This window comes from Narcine bancroftii, chromosome 2 (genome assembly GCF_036971445.1).
Source record: "Narcine bancroftii isolate sNarBan1 chromosome 2, sNarBan1.hap1, whole genome shotgun sequence".
Classification (NCBI taxonomy): Eukaryota; Metazoa; Chordata; class Chondrichthyes; order Torpediniformes; family Narcinidae; genus Narcine; species Narcine bancroftii.
In genome coordinates, this window is record NC_091470.1 from 159,618,116 (window position 1) to 159,643,877 (window position 25,762).

At 44.6% G+C, this 25,762-nt stretch overlaps 1 protein-coding gene across 1 annotated transcript; it reads right to left on the reverse strand.

Moving 5' to 3' along the window:
* Positions 1-1,491: 1,491 nt before the first annotated feature.
* Positions 1,492-22,268, reverse strand: efhd2 (EF-hand domain family, member D2). Its single transcript, XM_069918940.1, has 4 exons — positions 21,915-22,268; positions 8,876-9,023; positions 5,905-6,039; positions 1,492-4,659 (listed from the first exon to the last, which is right to left on the reverse strand). Exons 1-4 carry the CDS (start codon positions 22,184-22,186, stop codon positions 4,528-4,530), a joined length of 687 nt encoding a protein of 228 aa, XP_069775041.1. The 5' UTR covers positions 22,187-22,268; the 3' UTR covers positions 1,492-4,527.
* Positions 22,269-25,762: the final 3,494 nt, after the last annotated feature.

Consider the following 25,762-nt stretch of genomic DNA (forward strand, 5'->3'; position numbering starts at 1 on the left):
AAGTAATTGCTTTGAAACAGACTGAAAAGATTGAGAGAAGTATAAATGGGTGCTTGTTAAGTCAGTGCAGATCCATCGTCCACTGAAGGTCTGTCTCTGTGTTGATTGACTGTACTTAAGGAATACAAATCTGTTTTTCTCTGGCAAATTCCTATAACACCTTCCATTGAAGAATTAATGTAGCATTTTAACTAAAGTTGATAAATCCTTAAAATTCTTGTTTTGGTTGCAGGGTCTAAGAATGAAGTACCTTGTTCATTCTGCAACTCCCCAAAGAGGAGAAATTGAACAACGTTTATACTGCAGTTATTTGTGGAAGCAGGACAATCTTCGAGTCCATAATCCTTCAGAAAAAGGGTTATTTCCTTACTTTAAAACAAACCCAATGGGAAGAGCCAATCTGGTAATTTCTTGCATGGAGACACACTTGTTACCATGTCTCTGCAGGCTGCTGGGATGTGAAATATGGAAAGTAGAAACAGATGGGTAGGTTTGGAATCATGTTGAATGGAAAGGCCTTTGGTTCTTGCAATTACTTTGAGATCTTGATTTTGCTGCTGTCGCTTCAATTTTCTGATGTATGTACTATGAGGTTTAAACGTTAGATTAATGGGTGCAGTGACAGCCTGTTATTTTTCCACAATTAAACGCGAAAAGGGTTGATCCATATGATTCTTTCTGAGGAAGCTGTCTGAACAATGGAAGGTAAGTAAAACTGCAAACTTCTCACCCTTTTCGAGATCTGCCCCAGCAAAGGAATGGCTTCTGTTCTCACAGTTCGGAGCATTGATGATTTGGCACACTTCCAGCCACAAGTATTACGTCTGACCTTCAAGGTGAGCAGGAACTTTTGCTTAACCTTCCCCATTCTTCTTCCAGGAAACCTGATCCAAAGATGTCTTCCTGCACACTATGACTCCCTCCCAGACAATCGAGTAAGAGTTCACAAGGGTCACATTCTCTGGACTTGTCGTGAACTTTGGTTGAGCACTGAACTTCCCACAAGCTTCATTGATTATAAAATGCTGAATGAGAACAGGTTGGAGATGGTGTAGAATGAATCCTCCTCTATGAAAGCATGAACCCAAGGAGGTAAGACTTGCCTGGTAATAATGGGTAGATGTTTCATTCAGCACATTGTACTTAATCTGGAAGGATTTGATGCTGTGGTGGTTGTCAACTTTGATATCTATTGCACATTCAGGAAAGGAGGATGTTGGACAGCTTGGAGAGTTAGAAAGGTTAATAGTCGCATTTGTTCGGTGGCAGTGATGAAGGATGGTTTGGGGACAGATAACTGGCAACAAAGGTACCAATTTTGGGGTGTGAGAGAGATGGAAAACTGTTCAAACAGCACCTTCAGGCCAGTTGGTTAATATGACTATAAATTGCACTTTAAAATACACCCCTCTGCTGACCGTGGAAAGTGACATCACCTCACTGTTCCCTTCATGATTGCCAAAGAGTGAAAAAAGACATCAAAATTTAAGATCCATTTATTATAATTAGATTTATTTTTGTAAGAAAATCAAAAATAGTTTCTTTCCCACATTTTTTTCCTCAACAGAAACTGTAGAGGACAACTTTACAGATTATAGAAAATAGGTAATTTTTCAGTATACACAAATATACCAGACATTGGCATCAACATTCTGTAACATTCATGCAGAGTCATTGGTGCTGAAGCCATTTAAGTGAGTGACAGTTCTCTACTTTTACCAAGTTCATCCCCACCTTCCACATCACAGGAATGATGCTGCAGATTCCATCCATCATTTTCTATTTTTTATCCCAGTACTAAGGTTGAGTATGGGAAACGTAGATACAGCAGACATGACAAGCACAACCCATCATGTTTCAGATGCAGTGAAAGCTAAACCAATTCCACACCTCTGATTCCAGCAGAGAAATTAAAGCAGAATGACAGCAACAGTGGGCCCAGAGCTAAGTCAGTACCTTTTAAAACGAGAACAGACATCACAGGCACAAATATTTGACACAATCAACAGATAGGAAAAAATTCATTTAGCCCCAAAATTAGCCATGCAATGGAATGTAAAGCTCTTTAAATACCACACCGTGGGGTATAAACCTGTCCCAATTGTTCAAGCCCCACAGAGATGGGAGTTATGACCATGAGTTCATGCTAGCTAGGGGTCATAACAGGTCCTTCTTCCACCACTCAGCTGAACCATGGAGTTGGGTCCCAAAAGGCTGTTGGTTAATGTTCAGAGCAAGAGCCCTGAATGTTACTCGACTCCCAGCCAGTGGTACTCTAACCAACAATACGAGAGAGGTCAGCCAATTGTAGACCAGGGGACAAACCAAATATTTCCCTGGTCTAAGATCAGAGTTGTAGAGACTAGATGGCCAGAAAGTACCTTTTCTGGCAAAGGGTTACACCCAAATGTTATTACAGTATCATTCTATTGCAAACGTTTGAACCAAGTACAGAGGTCCATAATTTTTGCCTCAGATTCCCAGGATCTGTAATACAGAACATTTTCCTCTCTGGTAAAAAGCATAACAGCTTCCTGAGCTGTTCACCACTGGGGTAGCCTGATCTCACCCCTTTACAACCTCTGTTAGCTCAGGGGTGTTTACACAGTAAAGAATTATTTCATGGATATTCCATTCATTTGGGTGCTTAGGATTCTAAATTCCAGGCTGGAGGGGACTGGAATATTGCAACTTCATTTCTTGGTTAGTGAGGCAATTTTGTGTTTAATCTTTGAGACAATTATGAACTCTTTCCACAACAAAAAAAAGGCACTTCTATTGTATTTTTAAACAATTTCAGGATTTTGTTCCATCTGCCTCATTGGACCTGTGTAGTAGCAGAATCCTGCTTACAGATAGAAGGAAGATGGTTGGGAAGGAGGTCAGTAGGAAGAGAGAGAGGGTTCAACTTGTGTTCACTTCTCTAAAAAGCATAGGATTGCCCCAAACTGAGGGTCACAGAAGGATTGCAATGTCCCTATTGCTTGAAGGAAGACATGAATTAGATTACAAGCTGACCCGACTATCACAGCTTCTGTAATATGTTTGGGGGGCATGTCCTAACTCAAAACAACAGCAGGGAGACCTTCCTCTCCTATGTTTGGGGAGATGTACATTGGTAATCCTTTCATATTAAAGAATGATTACTAACAACTACTTCCAATCCATTTCCAGGGACTCTGGAATAACTACAGGACACAAGGCTTGCTTTTTTAAGCTCCTTTGGGGTTTCTTTCCCAGTCAGGAGACTGAACAAAGTACTATCAATCGGGTCTTTCAGACCCTCCATCTTGTGCAGGTCAGCTCCCACGCGAGGACAAAAGTGAATCAGCCCTCACACACTCTTAAAAACCCAAGTATAATATAATCAATCTTTCCAATGTTTTACATTCACTCCACAGTGAATGTACATAATTTAACATGTAAAATATGCTACTAATTTCTAATAATTAAATGTGAGCAATTTAAAAAATAAGTGTTGGTATGAACAATTTACAGTGCTTGCTCCAACTGAGGTTGAGAGCAAGAAAATGTCACGTCAGGTTTGAACCGGAAATGGTACCAGAGGTGCCATTAAGAGATTCACATTGGAAATAAGCACCTGAAGGAGCTTGTGGAAAACATATCACAATGATCATCGACTGGACAGTGAAAAGTGAGTGTACTTGCAAAAACACAGCAGGAAAGCAATTCCCCACCTTGTATGAGGGAGAAACTTTTATGCTGTTTCAATTGTAGATCTGTAAGTGAATTGTTTAAAATAAACTCTTTTCAAAAAAAGTTTCCAAGCAGCTGAATGATAGTAATTACTTACATATTACACTCTTTCGGTACCTACCAATTTATTTTGAGGTGCCCAATTAAATCCTTAAAATTATGGCCACTTTGGTAAAGGAGTAATGTGCTAACTGGGAGGCAGAGTTCAGGCCACGGTTTCTCCCTTTACAATGGCCACCATCAGAAAAGACTGGGACACTCTCTCTCCCCCCTCCACTTTAGATGGTTCTTCAGTTTGTGGAGGGCACAAGTCTGTCTGGCTACTTTCTTGATTTTGCTTTGTCCAGACAACCTACCACAATGAGGTCAACATCCCTTTAGAAATGACACCAGGAGCTCCATCCCCCTCAAGTTCCTTGCAGTAATAAGAACTTTGCTTTGAGAGTCATTAACCAGGAATAAAGCAATGGAACAAGATCTTCAAATAATTAAATATATTTAAAAAACAAAATGCATTTGGTCAGGATTGGTTTGAACAAAATCAATCATCTCCTCTCTCATCTACCCTGCTTGTATACCAAAGGCTTCTGTGGTCACAAGAGACAGTCTGAGTGAGAACATGCCTATCAATGAAAAAGGGCAGTTCCACCAATACATGGTGGGTCAGCGTTATCTCAGTTGTATCCCACCCCCACCCACCCATTCTTTAAAACAGAAGAACGTCTATCACCTGGGCCCTCGCTAGGATTGGAAGCCAGGTCCTCAGATCAGCAGCACCCAGGTGGGAAGCAGTGTAGCAGAAGGCTGGCTTTACTTGAAAGCTGACTGCAGTTCCTTGAAGTTGGCTCTCTTCTGTTTCTTTTCCTCTGCCTGTTTCTTCTTTTCCTCTTGCTCCTCCTTGATCTCTTGCTCAAATTTGTTTGCATCACTGATGACCTGGAGCTGTAGAGTTAACACAATAAAGCCCAGATGTAAACTGCTATTGTTGAACATTGGTGGCACAATTGGACAGATAACATTAGTTATGGACCAAAGAATGACTGGTACAGACCTAAACCATCAGAGGAAATAAAAGAGCAAATCGACATGTAATGTGTTGCACAAAATCCATTGAAACTAGCTTTTGCTTCACACACAACTCTTAGCCTTTATCAACATCTGGCTTACAAAGTGCACAGCTCCGCAAAATGTTCCCTGATACAGTAGCACTAGATCGGACAGAGGTACCAAGGGCTGGGGAGATGTAGGCAACCCAGAAAAATTGGGTCCGATGAAAACCATGGCCTCTCGTTATTGGCAATGAGATATGTATAGAATAACTAAGAAACAGACCACTGAGGAGAGCAGTGTTAGTACATATATAAGCCATTCTTTTCTTTACCTGCAAATTGTTTGCTGAAGAGGGAACTTTAATAGCTTACCTAAAGACCTGCAATGAAGTACAGAATTCTAACTGAGTCAAGTATTTTCAAAACTAGCAATACATAGTCCAAAGATACTACATCCAGGAGAAGCTTGATAATTTAAATTCTTCATTACAGATCATTTATGGGAAATTATCCAGGAAAAACCTCCTTATTTAGAAAGTGCTTATAATTGATGCGCGAGGAAGCTCATGCCTGAGACTTTCGAGGAAGTGACTCCAGAAATTGATGTAGTCAACAACCCCTAGAGCTGTTATGGTGTATATGGATTTTAATAAATACCAGAGGACATCTGTTTGAGGGGAGGAAGTTTTAGGGGAGACACAGGCAATTTATTTCTTTACACAGGGTGCCGGGAATGCATTGAGTGGTGAAGACAGGTACACGAGAGGCATTTAAATGACTCATGGATGCAAGAAAAATAAAGGGTTCTGGATGTGATCTAGGGAAGGCTTAAATTATTGAGAAGGTTTATATAGGTCAGCATGTCGTGGGCTGAAGGGCCTGCACTGTGCTGTAATGTTCTAAGCGTGGAACATGTTACCTGTTAAAGTGTTTGAGGCAAAAAAAAAAGCATTGAGAAACATGAAGAAGAGAGGCTTAGAAAAAGACCTTGATAGGTTGAGAAGGAAGGATTGTTGCCTGGTATGTAACATTAGCATACCCCTTGGATTCTATACTTTAGGTACTATAAGATTCATAAAATGACAGGCAGAACACATCAATAATCCATGCAGAAATTCAAATTGCAAGTGATCCTTACTTTGGCTTCAAAGAAGGTTTTTGCCCCTTTTACTCCCTCTGTTGAAACATCAATTTCGGACAACTGGGCAAGAACGTGCAAACCACTGTCTTCGGCCAAGTCTCCCGCGGCCGCCTTACGGAAAATTAGTAGGAACTGAAAGGCAATGAGAGAAAGTGTGAAAAAGATACAAAGCAAAATGACAGTAACGCAGACCACAAGAGGAGCATTTGTGTGCACCTCTGGAGATCTCAATGAGATCTTAACCATCTTACATAATTACAACCTACTGTCTCCCAGTAAAGAGAGTGATGGAACATCTTTTGAACCAATGGTCTCAAATCAAAGTGGTTCAATGTCAAAGTTATAAGTTGGTTTTCATGTGTTTAATTCAAATTACAGAGAAACTTATGTGTTGGCATTTGAAATCAATAAAAATTGGTACAAGTGGGTTGCAGTATTTAAAGCTATCAGCAGAGGGCGATCGCAGCCTAGAGTCCAGACCCTTCATCAGCTTCCACAGATTCTCGATTTTCTGACCTGCTCCAGTCAAAGATAACTTGCAACAGACCTCAGTCACTTCTTGCCATATTCCAAAGGCAGTTCCCCATGTACTGGCCAAAATGCAAATTTATTTTTCCTTATTTTGATTATTTAATCAATAATATTTTATTCACAATAAATTATTTACAAACACAAAACTGTTCAAAATCACTACACCCTTTGTGTTGTATCCACAAATTTCCATCATTGTACATGATTACATTCACTTTTATTTAGAAGCTTTGCCACCACTGTGGCACTTTGTCATTCCTCCTCCCTGTTGAATGTTTTTGAAGGACTTCCCTTTCAGTCTCAACCCCACAATGGCTCATAACTCAAGGCCTTTAGACGCTAATCCTTCCCCACAATGTCATTCCTCACCACGTACCCCTACAGCCTGGAAAGGTCCAGTCAGCAGCATTCCCTCACCCATATCTCCATGTACTGCAAGACCAAAAGGTTTTGGTTAAGAGAAGCCATCCCAGTCAGATCCTTCCTGTACAACCAGAATATCACTCACAATGCACGTCATCCCCAAGATGACTGTGATGGAGAGGAGACAGTCCTCTTTTCAGATTCGCTAAGAGTATGTGGATCAGGATGCAAGGATCCTGGTCACCGTTCAGCCCCAGCAGCAGTGTAATAGAGGACTCAGATTTATGGGCTGTTCCTGGGAACACACACAGAGTCAGACGTCCAAAACTGCTGGAAGATCATCAGTTTATTTTCCCTGATTTGCCGAATATGCAGCCAAGGGTCTCCTGGGAGCTCCTGTCAAGACCCATGTGAGTGTAGCAAACCCAGCCGATCCTTTTTGCCAACTGTTTGGTGGTTTGTGCACAAAAACAAACAGAATGGGTGGTGGGGTTCAGGAGGGAGGCATGAAGGGTTGCTCTATACCACGACAATGTCCCATCAAACCACGATCTGAAAGCTTTCAAAACTTAAGGGACAGTGCAAATCCAGTTTATTGAATTAGCTGTTCCAGACGTTCATAGTGAGTTAGTTATGTTGAAGTATCTTCACCACCTCCCACTCCTTCAGATTGGCTCAGGACTACTACTGGTCAACAGAAGGAATGGGAATTATACGAAATGTCAGATAAATGGTCTTTTGGAGAACTGGTCATTTTTTAAAAACACCCCAGTAGCAAATGACTTCCAAGTATTAAAATAATGTTTCATTCTAACAAAAAAAAACTCTGGCCACCACCGAGGCCCCCCTGCTCCTGCCGGCAGCCCAAAGTCCCCGGTCAGTTCTGCTCCGAAAAAGTTTTGGATAAATGAGGATTTCTGATTTGTTTCAGACCTACAAACCCCGGTATGTTTTGAACAGTGGGAGGAAACCCACACAGACATGGTTAGAACATACAGACAGTGCTGAATTTGGGTCGCTGGCTCTGTGACAGCACTACGTTCACCGTTCTGCCCTCTGAGATACATCCACAATTATGGGAAACATTCTGTTAACCCACCTTTCTTGAATCCAGTCTTCCCATCTCCAATTCATTCTTTATGTCTTTACAAAACATTAGCTACTTTTGGTTGTAGCACACAACATCTAAACCAGTAGTCAAGACTGAAATGGAAACTGACTAACAAGGTAATCCTTAGACCAATGAATCCAACAACAAAAGCTAGGACAGATCTGACCACCTAATCTGTTGACTTTCTACGGAAGCTCTATAGAGAGCGTCTTGCCTGGTTGCTTCACTGTTTGGTACGATTGGTGTGGAGCATTGGATCGGAGGTCAATCCACAGGACCATAAAAACAGCAGAGGATTGCTGGGGTCTCCCTCCCCTCCATCAATGACCATGATTGGACTTGCAAGATCATAAAGGACCCCTACCACATAGCATCTTCCAGCTACCCACATCGGGAAAGAGATTCAAGAGTATCAGAACCAGCACCACTAGGCTGATAAACAGCTTTTTCCTCTGAATGTCTGAAGAACAGTTCATACAAATTACTCTAAGACTACTATTTAACAATATTTAGTTATTTTTGTACATGTACTGCAAGTTTCTTATAAATGTCTTCAATGTCTACATACAGGTTTGCACACTACAGGCCGAAGAACACAGTTTCATCCAGTTGTACTTTACAATTGTATAATAATGAACTTGAACATTAATCTAGTAGCTGGGGACCAGAACACTATACGCACATCTTCTCGGTAACTAGGACTGGTAAACAGAGCACCAACCAATCCAAGGATGCCACACACCAATTAAAACAACCATCCCAAGACGAGTGACACCAACTACTCCAATACCAACTGTTTGTTTAAACACCCAAACCAATCCCAGGGTCTGGCTGGTAGACTAACTGGCCAGCAATACTGCAACTCCCCCGGGTATGCGGACACGTTCAGTCATTCATATCTGCCTTTTGCACATTTCCCTGTCGCTCAAACTGCCCAAAGCCCCAGACACCAGAATACCTGACCTCTCGGAAGCTGAGCTTTCCGTCAAAGTCCTCATCCACCTCCTTGATCATGTTCTTCAGCCCGAGATGTGTCTGAGGAGCCTCCAGCTTCTCCATCATCAGTTTCAACTCCATCAAGTCGATGAAACCGTCCTTCCCAGCGTCATACCTGTGGCCACATGAACAAATCAGGTCACAAACAGTTGGCAGGTGGGCACAGGATGGGAGAGGAAGTACACGGAAGAGAGGGAGAGGTGCAGTCAGCACTGCTGGTGAATGAAGATGGCCAGCCCTTGGACAGTAGGCTGGTGAAGTCTGCTGCGATGTGGGAGGTAAAATTTCAACGACTGAATCATTTCCCCTGATGCCTGTTGGCTTCAGGACTCTAATGCCACACTCAGTCAAATGCTGTCTTCCTGTTAGGGGAGTTACAGCTCCTGAGGAGGTTGAGGAAGGCTAGGCGACTGCCCCCATCTTGACGTTTTACAGGAGCATGATTGAGAGTGTCCTGCCTGGCTGTCCCATTGTGTTGTATGGAACTGCAAAGCATCAGATTGGAATTCAATACAGAGAATCATCAAAATGCTGGAAAGACTCCCTTTCCTCAATTTTCAATATTTACTGGGTGTATTGCTTAAATAGAGCTCAAAGAATTATTCATCTAGTACACAGCATTTTTGGCTAATTCTCATCAAGAAGGAAGTACAGGAGCATTAAAGTCATGACTTCCAGGTTGAGGAAAAGCTTCTTCCTGCAGGCTGCGCAATTGATGAACAGAATCCGGTAAATGAGTACCTAATTCCAAAACATTTACATACATTTATTTTAAATTATATGTGTGTGTGTGTGCACCAAGTGGCTGCTTCAGTCCTTACAAGTGTGGCCATGTTTCACAGTTACTACATTGACTTATTGTTTTGAGCTATTCCAAGGTTCTATTAAAATGAAAAAGCTTTAAGCAGGCCAGGTTGAGAGATGGGTAGTGAGTGCAACAATTACATTTATCCACAGCCACTTCAGCCCCCTTCATGAGGCATGATACCTACTGCTCTGCCACCTGCTGTCACTTCCTTAAATATCTGGCTCACACAGCCAGTGCTACTCTAGGCGTCCATGTGGAGGCCACCAGCCAGGCAAGAGAGTGGGCTCTCCCAGCTCAGCTGTTGGGAGATCATGTGACGCCCTGGTCTTTGTTACTCAGCTGCAGGAAAATCTTTACTCTAGAAGTGTCAGTACATGTGCAAGAGCTGACACACTTAATGCATATGGGTAGTAAAACAAGGTCTGCGGACACCATGGTTGAAGTAAAAACCACAATGCTGGAGAAGCTCAGAGGTCAAACAGTGTCCTTTACGAGGCAAAGACCAGCAAGGTACCTTGATTATGGGCTCAAACCAGAATCGTTAGTTATGTACCTTGTTCTCGAGCTTCGCGTTTTTAACTACACTTAATATTACCCCTCCATAAATCTTCGTCCGGGAAGCCAAGCCAAAGAGAGAAAAGAAGAATACATAATGTATGTATTAACTCTCTCCACACACGCGCATACAAACACACATATTATATATATATTTTCAAGGTTGCAGCAAGCAAACAGGCCATCTGACTGGGCAACCTCAAATCGGATGGCATTAATATAGACTTCTCTGTCTTTCGTTAAACCCCCCTGTTGCCTTTTTCTATCTTTCCCACAAACATGATCAATTCTTACCTCGTCCCTTATCACATCCAATGAATACCTTTTGTTGGTCTGGATTCCTCCCCCAGCCAGCACTGTCTCAATCCGGAGACGTTGAGGTTTCCTGCTTCTGGCTCATCCTGCTTATTCCTTGAAGAAGGGCTCCGACCCAAAATGTTGGCAAGATACCTTTGTTTCCTATAGACGCTGAAAAAACCGGCTGAGATCCTCCAGCATTTGTGTGTTTTTACTACAATCACAGCATCTTCATGCAGACTTTTGTGCTTCAAACATCCCACCTGGGCCCATCAAGCCACCTGGGCCCATCAAGCCACCTGGGCCCATCAAGCCACCTGGGCCCATCAAGCCACCTGGGCCCATCAAGCCACCTGGGCCCATCAAGCCACCTGGGCCCATCAAGCCACCTGGGCCCATCAAGCCACCTGGGCCCATCAAGCCACCTGGGCCCATCAAGCCAGCTGGGCCCATCAAGCCAGCTGGGCCCATCAAGCCAGCTGGGCCCATCAAGCCAGCTGGGCCCATCAAGCCAGCTGGGCCCATCAAGCCAGCTGGGCCCATCAAGCCAGCTGGGCCCATCAAGCCAGCTGGGCCCATCAAGCCAGCTGGGCCCATCAAGCCAGCTGGGCCCATCAAGCCAGCTGGGCCCATCAAGCCAGCTGGGCCCATCAAGCCAGCTGGGCCCATCAAGCCAGCTGGGCCCATCAAGCCAGCTGGGCCCATCAAGCCATCGGCAGATTTGTTAGAGATCGATTTAACACTCTCCCTCCATAAACCCTGAAGACACACAAATGTTTGCACACATTCCCATGAAAAATGTGTACACGATTTACAAGCAATAATTTTCTTTTGTACTTAGTACAAAGCGATGCCTCAGGGCTGTACCTTCTTGCACACTGTATACTAATTTGGGTGTGGCGTTGCACAGGAACCTTCCCTCAGCAGTCCCCTGACTGCTTACACCCCATCATTCTATGTACATGCCAAAATATAATTCTGCTCACTGCACAGACACACCACAGCTAATCTCCATTCTACTGCAAAACAAACAAGAAACGGTCACAAAATATTGCCCTTTAATGCAGTTTGTACAAAGTGCAGGTCTGAGCAAACTTGGCTGTGTTGAACTTCAAATTTTTTTTTTAAGTTTGAAATTTTACAAATACCAAAGGAGCAAAATGAAAAGAAGTAAGTCAGACTTCTCCGTCAGGAGGCAATGAAGGGCAGATTACAACCAAGCTCTCTCAGCAGGGATAGGGAGGTAAATTGGTCTGAGACAGACAAATTGCAGGGGTGGAGTCAGGGGGAAGAGATAGCAAGGAAAAATAAGGGCAAAGTAGAGAGGAAAATGAGGAGGCAGAAAGGAGCAAGAAAGTTGGAGAAGGGAGGAATGGTAGCAGACAAAGAGGAATGTGAGGGAATGAGGAGAACTGGAGCTTGAAAGGAGAGGAAACCACCAGCCAGAAGCCAGAAGCCAGATTTCCACCCTCTCAGCTGTTCTCATGATATCAGGAATGGGTGCGAGGGCATCCTTGAGACCCAGCCAATGGTCAGCAGCTTCTCAGGATGACCAGACAGGTCGTGGACAAGGTTCGCAAGTACTTCTCTCCCCACACTCCGTCAATGTGGACCTTGCTACCTGCAACAAGATTATGACCGGACTCCTCAGGTGAAATGGCTGTAACAGTGGAGGGAGGGAGGAACTGGACCATCACTGGGAGAGAGTTGGGGGTGTGAAGAGGGAATAGAGCAGAAAGGGAGACGGGCAGTCATGTCAGAAAGAAAACATTAGAAACACTCAGTGTGTCAGGCAGCCTCTGGTCAGACCCTTCATCAGACTGGATTCAACACCTCTCCAATTGCTCCGTCTGTCATCTGGACATCAGAACAGCCCTCTCATGTGATGCTGCAATCACTTTTGTTACACTCAATGCTCAGAACTTGGTCTTCTCCATGTTGAAGAGGCCAAATAAAGATTGGCTGACTGCTTTGCCGAACAGCTGCATTCAGCCACAGAAGCGACCATGTTTCTTGATGCTGGTCACTTTAATTCTCCATCCTACTCCTTCCCTGAATTGTCTGTGGATTACATGCACTATATGGTCTACCACCACAAAGGCTCAAGCAACAACTCCTTCTGCCTGGGCATGTCAGCCTGTAACCTGTTAGGAGGCTGTCTGAATTGAGACCATTTCTTTCGTTGTAACTCAGGATTGGTAAATGTGGAGTTCAGACCAAAGTAACAATTCCTAGATTGAGGACCAAAAAATGACTGAGCTCCCCCTCTCAGTCAAACAAACAAATGCTCTGGTCCATATTGGGAGCCCCTAATTAAACAGAATATCATTGTTGCTCTTTATCAAGAAAGGTCCCAATTCTGGGATGCCTACCACAGTGATGCTATTGGCTGAATGCTGAGTGGCCAGAGCCAATGCATGATCAAGACCCTGCATCTCCTCTCAAACTTTGGACTGTGGTCAGTGGTTGGTCAGTGAAACAGACTCTTACTGCACAGCTCCCTTACAGATCATATGCTCTCCTACTCATACAGTAAGCTGGTGAAGTCTGCTGCGATGTGTGAGGTAAAATTTCAACGACTGAAAGTTTCCCTTTCAATGTTTAGGGATGTTAGGGGGTGTGGGGGGAGAAAGAGTGAGGCTTGGGGACAGAGTACCACAGTGTTTGAGATGGAAATAAGCAGATTTAGTGAGGAGAAGACGCGAATGAAAGGACTTCAACCTCCCCCAAATCTCATTGTTCAGAACAAGCTCACCCCCGAAACATTACAACCAATCTCACTGCCATTTGCACTGAACAAAAATCTGAAGGATGTCATTGAATGGATAATGCGTCCTTCCCATAACCACACTGGTTATGTTTCCCATAATTCACTGGCAAACATTTATATATCCCGCCGATACAAGTGCAGGCATAAAGAAATAAACCTCAGTAAATGCAGTAGTGACACGTGCCAGAAATTCCAGACTGCATTATGATGCTATCACTTGAAGGAAAATGCAAGCTCAGAATCTCTACACAAAGGTATGAACTTTGGTTGGGAAGAGGGTAAGATCTGAGATGATCAGCTCTTTGCCAGCGAGTTCAGTCAACTGTTCAAGAGGCTCTGGACTTGAAGCGCAGCTTGTGCCGGCAGTAGTCTCCCCTTTGAGTTGAACAACTCCGAGTCTTACTGGAGGCACATACACCATCTGGGTAATGCCTCATCCCAGTCAGCATCCTGTGCTCCTCTACTAAGGATCCACTGCTTCTGGGTTCTACTTCCCCCTTTTTTCTGACTAGCCATTCCATGTCCTAAAACGACTCATTGCCACTTCTTGGCACATGCCCACACACCTTAGCGGGAGATTCACTGGCAGTAACCAACCACTGCCACAATGTGCTATCCAAACTCAAAAGCAACATGACTGACCAACGCTAAGGTGGAAGAAAGAACAGCACACGACACCAAGAGCTCTTGGCCATTACATGGGAAGAGGTGTTGGACTCTTGGCCGTTACATGGGAAGAGAGCTGTTGGACTCTATACCTGGCACTCACACACAATCTATGCAATCACTCTGTTCTCAACATGAATGAGGTAGTGAGTATATTTTATCCCTTCAAAAAATATGGATAAATTGATGTAGTATAGCAACCTCAGCTGTGTACACCAGAGGGAGTATTACATACCGTTCTGGTCACCACAAAACAGGTCTCTTATGCTCTGTCTCACGAGAGAGATGTAGTTATAAGGAATGATTGGATAGGTTGGGTTTATTCTCACTGAAACATTGGAGGTTGAGGGGTGACCTTATGGAAGTTTTAAAAATTACAATGGTAATAAATCAAAGTCTTATACAACTGCTACATGACTTCTGAACTTCTATAGTTAATATTCTGATTGATGAGGGCCAATTAGCCAAAAGCCTTTTTGACCACCCTATCTATCTGTGAGGCCACTTTCAAGGTGCTACATCCCTCTGCTCTGTGACACTCCCCAGATCCCTACCATTCACAGTGTAGGTACTACCCAATGAAGCATTTGAGGCCACTGTTGCAGCCATAGAGCTCAATTTCACAGAAGGACATCCTTTGGTACACTGAGTTTGTGTCAAACACGAAGCTCCCATTTTATTCCTCCCATATTCTCATAAACTTACCCGATATCATACCAGGCCCTGTACAAAGGGGGTAATTTACAATGGCCATATAGTGAAATAAACTTCATCTCATTGGGATACGGGAGGAAACCACATGGTCACAGGGATAACATACAAAGCACTGAAGGTTAGGATTGAACTCATGGTTTTGGAGCTCTAAAGAAGCAACTCTACCAGCTGCAGCTCTGGAGAAAGGGAGGCTACATTAACATGATAAAGGAAAGCAAAACATTCTGAAAGAGACAGTGAAGATAATGATGCATCAATTCTACTAATTTCTGCAGGTCCACACTCCCAGGGAGATCAATAGCTATTTAAAAATATGCCAATACCTAACAACTTACTTGCTAATATTTAACCAGTTACTAGAAGGGTCCTAATCATATCATTGAGCTGGAGAGGAAAAGTCATCTAGCATGCCAGGCGCCAGTGGCTCTGTAGGTGGATGTACTCCCTCGCCCAGAACGGAGTCATTATCCTGCAAAGGTTTGCCAACACGAGCTGGCTTTAACTGAGTGGGATAATTTCTACAATCATTTCATTATATATTATTACTGCCTCCCCTCAGCCCCTTATCCATTGGCACCTTGTCCCAGGAATTAACTGGGACAGGGACCAGTGGAAAAATAAAACTGTCAGCATGCCAGGTTAAATGACATATCAAACCTACTCATATCCTGACACCAATGTGCTGATAAATCCAGTGGAAAAGGGACAGCGGAGAGTCATCTGTTTCCATTTGAAGGTAGAACGTTCTGATCCCCTGGGATGAGTTGTGTCCCAGTTAAGGGTGGCCCAGTGGAAATGGCACGAAGAACTTCTTATCCCGGGATACTGCTCAGCCAATTAATTGGGGTGCCAGTGGAAAAGGGGCTTCTGTGTCACAATGAAGAAATGCAAGTGCACAATTTGTCAGACCACAGAGGCTGTATAGTTAGGGAATGACAATTTCTGTTTTGTACAGCATGCCTCTGGACTGAGAAGTCCTGTGGTGATCATTACAGAGGGCGTGGGGAGGTGGTAATATTTTAGCATTGTATCTGGCTCCCTTCCCTTACCCAAAGTTTACACATGCAGACGCCAGGTCAGACACAGTTGAACATTTCATTCCTAGGCATTAAAGTGGATAGGGAATTGCACAATTCCCATGGGGACCAATACTATTAAAATTAAGCTGGCAGAGAACAAATATTTTTAGAGAAGTCTGCAGTTCAAAGAGTCAATTGCCTGCAAACATTCAAAGAGAAAAAAAAATTCAAGCCACTGCAAACTGTCTACACTAAACTGTCAATGAGTAATACAGTACCAGTCTCAGAGTTTAGTTCACTTGTGTTTAGTTTAGTTCACTTGTCACCCTGGAGAGGGGGTGGTTCATTCAGAGAACAAACACTTATCCGATTCAAGTCCACTTCCTCCAAAGTTGGACTGGGTTAATCTGGGGGTTTAAGATTTCCAGTCCTTTCATACGGAATACTGAATGATTTCAGTCGCAGCAGATGTAAATCCCGATGCAGTTTAAGCTATCCCCGGTTTACAGTTTGGCAGCAAATGCCAATCGTGTGACTGCATGAACACACAGGTTGAGGCAATGTCTTAACAGGAGCTCAGTACAGAATCTGCTCACTCTGCCAGCTCTTCCAGTCTGTGAATTCATTAGGTACTTAGTGAATAAACACTCCAAAAAAAATCTTTAGAAAAAATCCAGAGGTGACCAAAGAGAGATCTCTAAACTTATGAATCTATTTGTTCAAGTAAGGTAACTTCATCTGTAGGTGTGACCAGAACAAAGGGCAGAAATTTAAATTAGCACCCAGTGTCAACAGGAAATTAGAAGGAACTTCTGCAACAAGAGTGCTGAGAAATATGGAACTCATGATCAGTTACTACATTGAGCAAGCACCGTGTATACTCATGCAAAAGTTGACTCCTTATTTTTGGCCAAAAAAATCTGGAATTTTCCATACATCTCATGCGAATGTCAACCCTAGTTTCTCACCTCCAAAATGGACTCGGCACCTCAGCCCCAGTTGTCCTGACACCTCTGACGACACAGAAACTTAACCTCAGTCCTGACCTCCCTGTGGCAGGACGTGTGTTTTGATGTGCAGACTTTTGCATTATTACTTTAATTTATTGTGTCTTTATTCGTTTAGAGATCAATCTGGCCCAGCAATTTGGATTCTAGTGTGAATTTCATCCCCTCAAAAATCGTATCCATGAAACAGTCGACCCCATAAATTTAATATTAAAAAATAGACTCCAAAATTCAACTTTTATGAGTATATACAGTATACATCGAGAGCAACAAGATACTACATTAGAGAGAAAGAAATGAAGGAGACAATGATAGAATGAGATGAGGAAGGGAGGAACGTGGCTCATGTGAAGCTAAACAGACATATGTATTTCTTCAATATGTAAATCTCTATTCAGAGAACTGAATTAGTAGTGACTGCACAGAATCCCTCTGTGGTATGTAAAGCTATGATTACGTTCCTCCCAAGCAAAACCTGCAGAAATGTTACCTCTGAACGACAAAACTGCAGGAGCTGAACTGCTAATATAATTTAATTTAATTTAGACATACAGCAAGTAACAGGCCCACAAGTCCGTGCTGCCTAATTTACACCCCATTAACCTACAATCCCCTGTTCTTTTTTTGAACGATGGGAGGAAACCGGAGCCCCGGGAGAAAACATGGAGAGAATGGACAAACTCCTTACAGACAGCGCAGGATTCAAACCCCTATACGGTCCCGATTGCTGGCACTGCAAAGGTGTTGCACTAACCGCTACACCAACCACTAAGGCCATATGTGGAATTCTGGCAGCAGTTTTGGTCATCCCTGTACAGAAAGGAAATGATTGCTTTAGAGACAATGCAGTGGAGATCCATCAGGTATTGCCTGGGATAGAATGTCTCAGTTAGAAGAGACTGGTTAGGCTGGGATTATCTTCTCTGAGCAGAGAGGGTTGAGGGAGGTCCTGAAGGAGGTGGACAAAAAGGTACGTGGGGCATAGAGAACAGAACAGTAAGCTCTTTCTCGTGGCAGAGGTACCTGTATCCATAATTAAAAGGCATTGGTTTAAGATGAGAAGTAGGATGCTTAGAATAGAAATGAAGAAGAATATTTTCACCCAGATGATCTGAGTTTGTCTGAGAGGGTGGTGGAGGCAAAAGACCATTTCATGTCAGGCCTCTGCCTTGAGGCCGGCTACAAGAGTGGATGGAAAACTAAGAACTTGCCTTTCAGACAGCAGTCCTAAAAGGCTGCTCCAGCATCCCATTCATATTCAGAGGCACTTTGTTGTGCCCTCCAGAGTAAATGGAGGTGGGGCGAATGGCATCGTACCATCTCCCATTATAAATTCACAGCAGAGAACAGCAGACTTCCCTACCCAAGATCCCCCACGCAGCTGGAACCACTCTGTGGTTCCCAGAACAGTTCCAGCTGCAAGGGGGATTATGGGTAGGGAAAATGGCCATTGCTCTGCCGTGTTTTGAGCCGCAGAGAGCAGCCCGCCGGCCGCCCCCCGCTGCCTCGATGGTCCCCACTGACAGCTCCTGCTGCCCCGTCCCTGCCTTGGAGGGACTGTGATGAGTGGGGAATTGGGTCGCGAGCTGACGACATCATCAGCCCGCCCCTAACCAGCCACTTGCAGTGGCTGTACATTCAGGTCAGGCGGTGGAGTGCAGCGCTCCACCAATTATCCTTCCCTAAGAAGGGTTGGAATCTGCACCTCAGAGCTGGCCCAGCGCATTCAGGAAGGTACATCTTTAGCCGTAAGGGCAAAGAACCTCTACCTTTACAAACGAGTGTTTGGTCTACCTGAAAGTGCCCAAAGACTCTCACAATAAGTATCCAGATGAACACTTAAATGGCCAACACAAAGCCATGCGAATCAAGTGCCATTGAATGGGATTGGTCATAGATAAGTACTTGGTGCATGGACAGCATGAGCTGAAGAAGCCCTCTTTTGATGTGCAACTCTTTGTGACCCTTAAGGGTTAATCAAATCTCTATCAAGCTGAAGTGTCAGCTGTTTCTTATTCCACAAACACTGTCAGACCCACTGAGTATTTCTGTCTTTATTTCAACATTACGACTGGGGTGACCTTTATGTTGCTTTATCCATGACCAATAAGCAAAGAAACTGAAGTTGAATCATCCACAATGATCTAGATTTTCTTTTTCTTCAAGTTTATTATTATCGGACTGTACATATACAACCCAATGAAACAGTTTCTCTACACCATGGTGTACATACATAAATTTCTCACAAATGCAGCACATTATAACCACATACACATATAAAAATATAATATAAAATAATGGTGTACATATTATTGTTGAAGAATAGATTGAAGCCAACCTCAGAATCAACAGAAATTCTGTTGCAGCATGTTATGAAGTTAAAGTGAATCTTTATAACCCTCAAATATCACGGGCAAACCCATTGCATATCTTCTCCACTCGCTCTGGAACATCAGCTCCCACCACACCACCTCAACCCCCATCTCTCCACAGCACATCCAATCCTTTCTGATTTGATTTCTGGACTCCATAGCATCTCGCTCTCAGAAACCCACCCATTTCCTCAATGACATTCTTTTCAGCTTCCAGAAATGGTTGTGAATGGATTTAATTATTGGTAAGACCAGAATATCAATGTCAGTATAGAATTTGAAACCCACCTACTTTCCCTCACTGCAGCCGAGTCTGGGGCCCTTTCCAATATCAGACAACGCATTTGAAGCTGCATAAAAAAGAACTCCCAGAGAGCAGGTCAATGCATGTATGCAAACATGTCTAAAGTTGTCACTACATTCTGCAGTAGCCTAGATAGATCAAAACCACAGTTTTGCAAGATGAACAATCTTAAAGTTAACTGCCATAGTTAATAGCAGAGGGCAGAAGATAACTTCCAGTGACCTTCATTTCACAGCCTGATTGCTTTAGCTCAATCTGCATCTTTAATTTTTTTTAAATTTTTAATTTTTAATTAACAGGCCATTAATTAACAGTGGGAGGAAATCAGAGCCCCTTGGGAAAAACACAGGGAGAACATACTTACAGACAGCACAGGATTCAAACCCTGGTCCGGACCCGATCGCGGCACTGTAAAGGCATTGCTCTAACCGCTACGTCAACCCCACCTTTGGCTGTTTTAGGCCAGGCATCCACTTCTAGGCCAGCTCCACCCGCGGAGACAAATCTGAACTTACCTTTTTATAGAGGAGCCCTAAAAGGCTGCTTTTGAGTCGCTTTTATGAAGACTGAAGCCTCGTAGTGTCCGCCAGAGCCTATGTGGGTGGGCGACTATTGCTGTGACGCTGCCCATCAACATAACAGCATAAATATGCAGCAAGCAATAGCCGTCTTTGTTACGCATAATTCCCCACGCAGTTCCAGCTGCATGTGGAATTATCGGTAATGAAGAAAGCCATGGATCATTCTTCTGCCCAGCACTGCCCCTCCGGCTGTTTCAATCCCATGCAAACATGCAGGTAAATTCTGTAGGACTCTTTCACCATACTCCCTCCTGAAATATTAACCATGTACATAACCGAAACTAAACATTGTTTCTTCAGTAATCGGCACCAAATTTGATTTGACTAGGTCTTGGGTCCCGGGCTGACTGCGACATTATCAGCCCCCCCCCCCCCAACCTGCTGCTTGCAGCAGCAGTACATTTATGAAGCGAGGTAGAGTATTCCACTCCACCACTGGGACTACCCCTGGAAGGATCGGAGTTGGCATCTTGGAGCCAATTGCAAGCATTTATGAAGGTAGGGTCAGTGACATGAAGGCAGAGAAACTCAATAAAAGTGCCTTTTATTAATGTTTCACAATCAACACTACCAAAAAATTTCCACAGTTGAAAGACTGCTTCTTCCTGAGTTTAATTTAATCCATGAAATGCACCCTTCCAATACTCAACATCAAATCTAACAGACATGCAGCAGATTCACCACCATAACATCTCTACATTTATTCCCTTATAATTAAGGACTTGACTACAGGCAAACATTTCACTAAACATCTTTAACATCCACATGAATAAGACAAAGGGAAATTTGGTTTAATTTCTTATCTACTGGTGTGGTATTCCCCAGCACTGTACTGAATTGTCCGCCTTCCTGAACCTCAGACCGCAACCTTCTAGTTTACAGGCAAGTGCATTACCACTAGATCAAGGCTGATCTTACATTCTCTTCTTTCATGGCATCACCAGTGGTAACAGCACTTGAGGACCACTGTTAGTTCAATGTAAAATTCAAAATGTTTTTAGCACAAATGGAGAGATAAAGTGGGATGGTCTACCTGAGACGAGTTTGCAGATGGTAATCTCAGTGACAAATACTCTTTTTTTTGGATAATTTGGATACTCTGCTCCTTGGATGGCAAATTACTGTTACATTATCGAACTACATGTACCTACTGTATGGCAAGATATTCGTTATCTTCCCCAACAGAAGTGTCTGTCAAAAGGAAATTCCTTTTTGTTATACCCCCAGAATTAATTTCGGGGGGGGGGGGGGGGAGAGAGCATGTTGGACCCAGCAGAGGTCACCAAACCCAACAGCAGGGCAAGTGTTCAAACAGAGATCGCCAAAATTTACTCGATCGGTTGATGGGATTCTAAAGATCTTGTAAAGATTTTGACCAAGGCAAACTTGTATAATGAATGATTTACTAACACGGGAATGAACACAAATACATGTCCAGCCCCAATCCTTAATATCGAGCGCAGGTGCAGCATTTAGGGCAAGAATTATTGTGTTGAAATGCAGGCACCCTGGAGCGTGAAGTTCCCGAGGAGGTTGTTTACTGTCCCAAGGGTGGGGTGAGAGGTTCCTAGTATTGGGTCCTTGTTTTACAGATATGATCATTAATTCAGTCCACCTGGAATTAAATCCCGCCAATGTCGGGATATTTAAGGCCGGAGAGGTTCTTCAGACCAGTTACTGAGAGGAGGGGGCTTTCCCAACGACCGCATGTTACCTTGGAGCAGGCGGCATCCCCAGGACCCTTACCCGGGTCAGCCGATTGCCTCCGCGGGGCTGCGGGTCGAGGGGGGTCCGGATCCGGGCGCCTGTAGCTCCGGGTCGGGGCGGCAGCGCACGCCGCGTGGCGCCTCCCTCGTGTGCTCGAGCGTTTCCCCCTGACCCTGACCCGCCCCTGAGGGTCGCCCCTCACTCACCGGCGGAATATGCTCTCCAAGTCACGGATCTGCTTGCGGGAGAACTCCTTGAACTCGGTGTACGGGTTGAAGACTCGGAGGCTCCGCTGCTGCGGCTCCGCCGACCCTTCGTTCAGCTCCCCGCGGCGCGCCAGCTTGGCCGACAGTTCATTGTCCGCCGCGGCGGTCGGCGGCTTCTCCTCCTCCGTGGCCGCCGCCCTCGGCTCGTGCGCCGGCTCGTCCTCGATGTCCAGCCGCCGCTGGAGCTTCGAAGCCAGTTCGTCCGTGGCCATCGCGGTGATCACGCTCGCGCTGCCTGCCCGCCCGCGCCGGACTGCCGCTCGCCGCCGGACGGGACGCCCCGCCCCCCCGTAACCTCGCCCGCCAATCACCTCCGCCTGCCTGGTGGGTTTCAGCCACGCCCCCTTTCCTCATCCCCGCCTACAATCCCATCTCGCGCGGGACACGCCCCGCCCCGTCAAACGCCTGCTGAGTGGCCATCATCACACCCTTTCCTTATCCCCGCCAATCAACTCCGCCCGCTGACGGCAAGTCCCGCCCCGTCCTAACCACCGCGCCCGGGCCGCGCCCCCCGACGCTGAGCCTCACCTCCACGCTGGACCTCGAGCCCCCACGCGCCAGCAGGCAGACTTTGACCCTGGACGCCTGCCAGGTTGCGAGAAGGCAATGAATGCCTGGGTCTGTGGCGTGTGATCCATCTCTTTCATTCAAGTCAATGGGAGTGATTGGAACGGATGTCTTGATCAAAGCACCTCCACGCGTTCTGAGCATGAGATACAGAGGTGCTGTGGAGGTTTGAGAACCTGAACAACCAAAGGAACTGCTCACACTAACCATCCGAGACTCATTTGCAGAAGCTGGTATTCTAGATAAAATACTTGTCTGCATATGTATTATGTGCCTGTGTTATATCTAGTGGTGTCTCTGCATGTAGGCATACACAATACATATGGAGGGTCGGTGTGCATGTGCACTACACAGGCAGTGAGAATCCTGCACTAACCATCTAATAATATTTATTTCTCGATATGAATACATGCCCTGCACATTGCAAGTGATGTGGCTGCAGGTTTCACAGCTCAGACCAGAGAACATTGTTTCGTGGTGCAGTCAGATGACATTAAACCCGACTTAACTTAAATGCAAGGAAGTTTTCAGCTGATTTCAAAGCTGACACCGCAGTTGATTATGAGGAAGAAATTTGAAGGCCGTAGAAAGATGCTTAGTCCCAAATGAGGAAGCGTACAGGAGGGAGATAGATTGGCTCGTTGAGTGGTGTCACAACAGCAACCTGGGACTCAATGTTAACTTAACCGAGATGATTGTGGAAATCAGGAGAACACGAACCAGTCATCTCGGGGTCAGCAGTGGAGAAAGTCAAGAACTTAAAATTCCTGGGTGTCGACATCTCCAACGATCTGGCATGGAGCCTCCATGTCAAGGAAATCACGGTGTCACCGAAGACTGGAAAATTTCTACAGGTGTACAGTGTTCTGGCTGGTTGCATCACCGTCTGGTATGGAGGTGGCAAAACTCAGGACAAAAAAAAAACTTGAGGGTTGTTAACTTGGCCTGCGACATAACAGGCACCAGTCCTGACTCAATCGAGGACACCTACAAGGGCCGGTGTCTTACGAAAGCAATCTCTATCCTCAAGGACCCCCACCACCACCCAGGCCATGTCCTCTTCATTCTGTTACCATCAGGGAAAAGGAGCCTGAAGTCAAGCGCTCATCAGCATAAGGAGAGCTCCTACCCCTCTGCCATCAGATATCTGAATATACAATGAACCACAGACATGGCTTTATTTTGACTTTTTCCTTGCAATTTATTTATTTATTTTGTAAAGTGGTTAAGGAAATCATTATAAATGGCAGTCTCTGAAAAATATAGAAAATCTAATATATTTAACTTCACTAAAGATCATGGATTTGATAACTTGGTTACGAAGCCACACAAGTGACTTGCTGTATTGGCTCAGGCACGCCTTGACACCACAGGACTGATATTCTAGTTTCAGAGACAGTACAGAGGAAATTTACAAAGCTATTGCCAGGGGTGGAACCTTTTAATGACAGGAACAGATTGTCTCAGCTGGAGCTGTGTCCTTTGAAACAAAGGAGACAGAGGGGTTTACAATTATGAGAGCCATCACTGAATCAAACAGAACGATTCTAGCAGAGAGTTGAGTAAATAGAGGTATTGATTTAAACTGAGTAGAGGCAGGGTTAATGGGGCGTTGAAGACAAAAGTTTCTATACACACACTGTCTGAAGGAGTGGTTCAACAAGACACTATCATAAAATTTAAAACGTTTGCTGATAAGCACCTGAACAAACTTAATCTGCAGGCATATGGAGCTGGAAAGTGGATTTAACCTAAATGGTTGTAAATTTCTGTGATAAGAGAGTACATGAACAAAAACCTGCTCTGGGATACTGTGAAGCAAGCAGTGTCTTGGAGGAAAGAGAGTTGTGTTAGGATTTAAAACACATTGCCACCTGCAGATATGTCAACAAGGGATTATGAGATTATATTTGAAAATGCTAAATGTCTGGTGTCTTCAGTGGCTGTATTACAGGTAGAAAAACTGCCTTGGCCCTGACCACTCCGTGACCAGCATCGTCACTCACTCCATTGCCAGTTTCCAGCCCACCCTGGGCCTATCCCAGGCCAGAATCGTGGTTGCTGGATCCCATTGCCCTCTTCATCTTCCATCTCTCCTTCCCCTTCTCTACTCTCCCTACTCCTAATCACCCCTCTACTCCCCTGATCCAATCCCCTTTATTCATTGAGCACCTTTGCTCTCTTTGCTGAATCAGCAAGGATCTCTCAGTGGCCAATCACTTCAGGCCCACATCCCATTGACAGTCCATGGCCTCACGCTCTACCAAATCTAAGACACACACAGTTTGGAGGAGCAACATCTTCTATTCCAGTCAGCATCAATATAGACTTCTCCAATTTTCATTAAGCCCACTCACTCACATCGCTTTTCTTTTCCTCAACCCTCCGTCTCCCTCCAGCTCTCTGGCCCTCACATTCCTTCTCCTATCAGAGAGTTACCCTTCTTTGCCCTCTGCCCTCTCCCCTGTCAACTCTCAGCTTCTTTCTCTTTTAGCTTCCCACCTGCATCCGCCTATTACCACTTACCTGTTTGCCCTTCCTCGATTCCTCCCTCTTCTTCCCCCACCTTTCCCCACCCACAACTTTTTACTCAGGCACCTAAATGTTTTTCCAGATTCCTGAGAAGAGCTCAGGCCTGAATCAGTGAATGCATTATATACCTCCTATGAATGCTGCGTGAGCTGCTGAATTTCACAGTCACTTTTGTGTCCTGCTCTAGACACCAGTGTGTGTGTGTGTATGTGTGTATGTGGGTTTGTGTGTGTGGGTTTGTGTGTGTGTGTGTGTGTGTGTTCATTTACGCACACACACCCATTCTCGGTCATGCAAAACACACACACACCACTCGATTTTAATTGTTCAGCTCCAGAGCAATTGTGCTGAAGAAAGTGCAATGCTTTCATATCACAGATTCAATCCTGACTTTTGGTGCTGTTGGTGTGGAGTTTGACAGCGTGGTCCGGTCCACATGTGCTCTGGCTTCTTCTCTCATGTAGGCAGCTAGTTGAACAATGAATGGGGTGATAGTGGGACAGTAGGTGGGGAAGAGTGAGACAATGAATGGGGTGATTGGACATGTGAGAGAACGTTACAAGGAAACAGCTCGAGGGAAAGAGATTGATGTAAATGCTTGGAGAGCTGGCACAGATCTGAGGGGCAGAATGGCCTCGTGTGTCACTATAAACCAAAGTTCTTGTTGAATCCTACTTAAGACTGAAAGT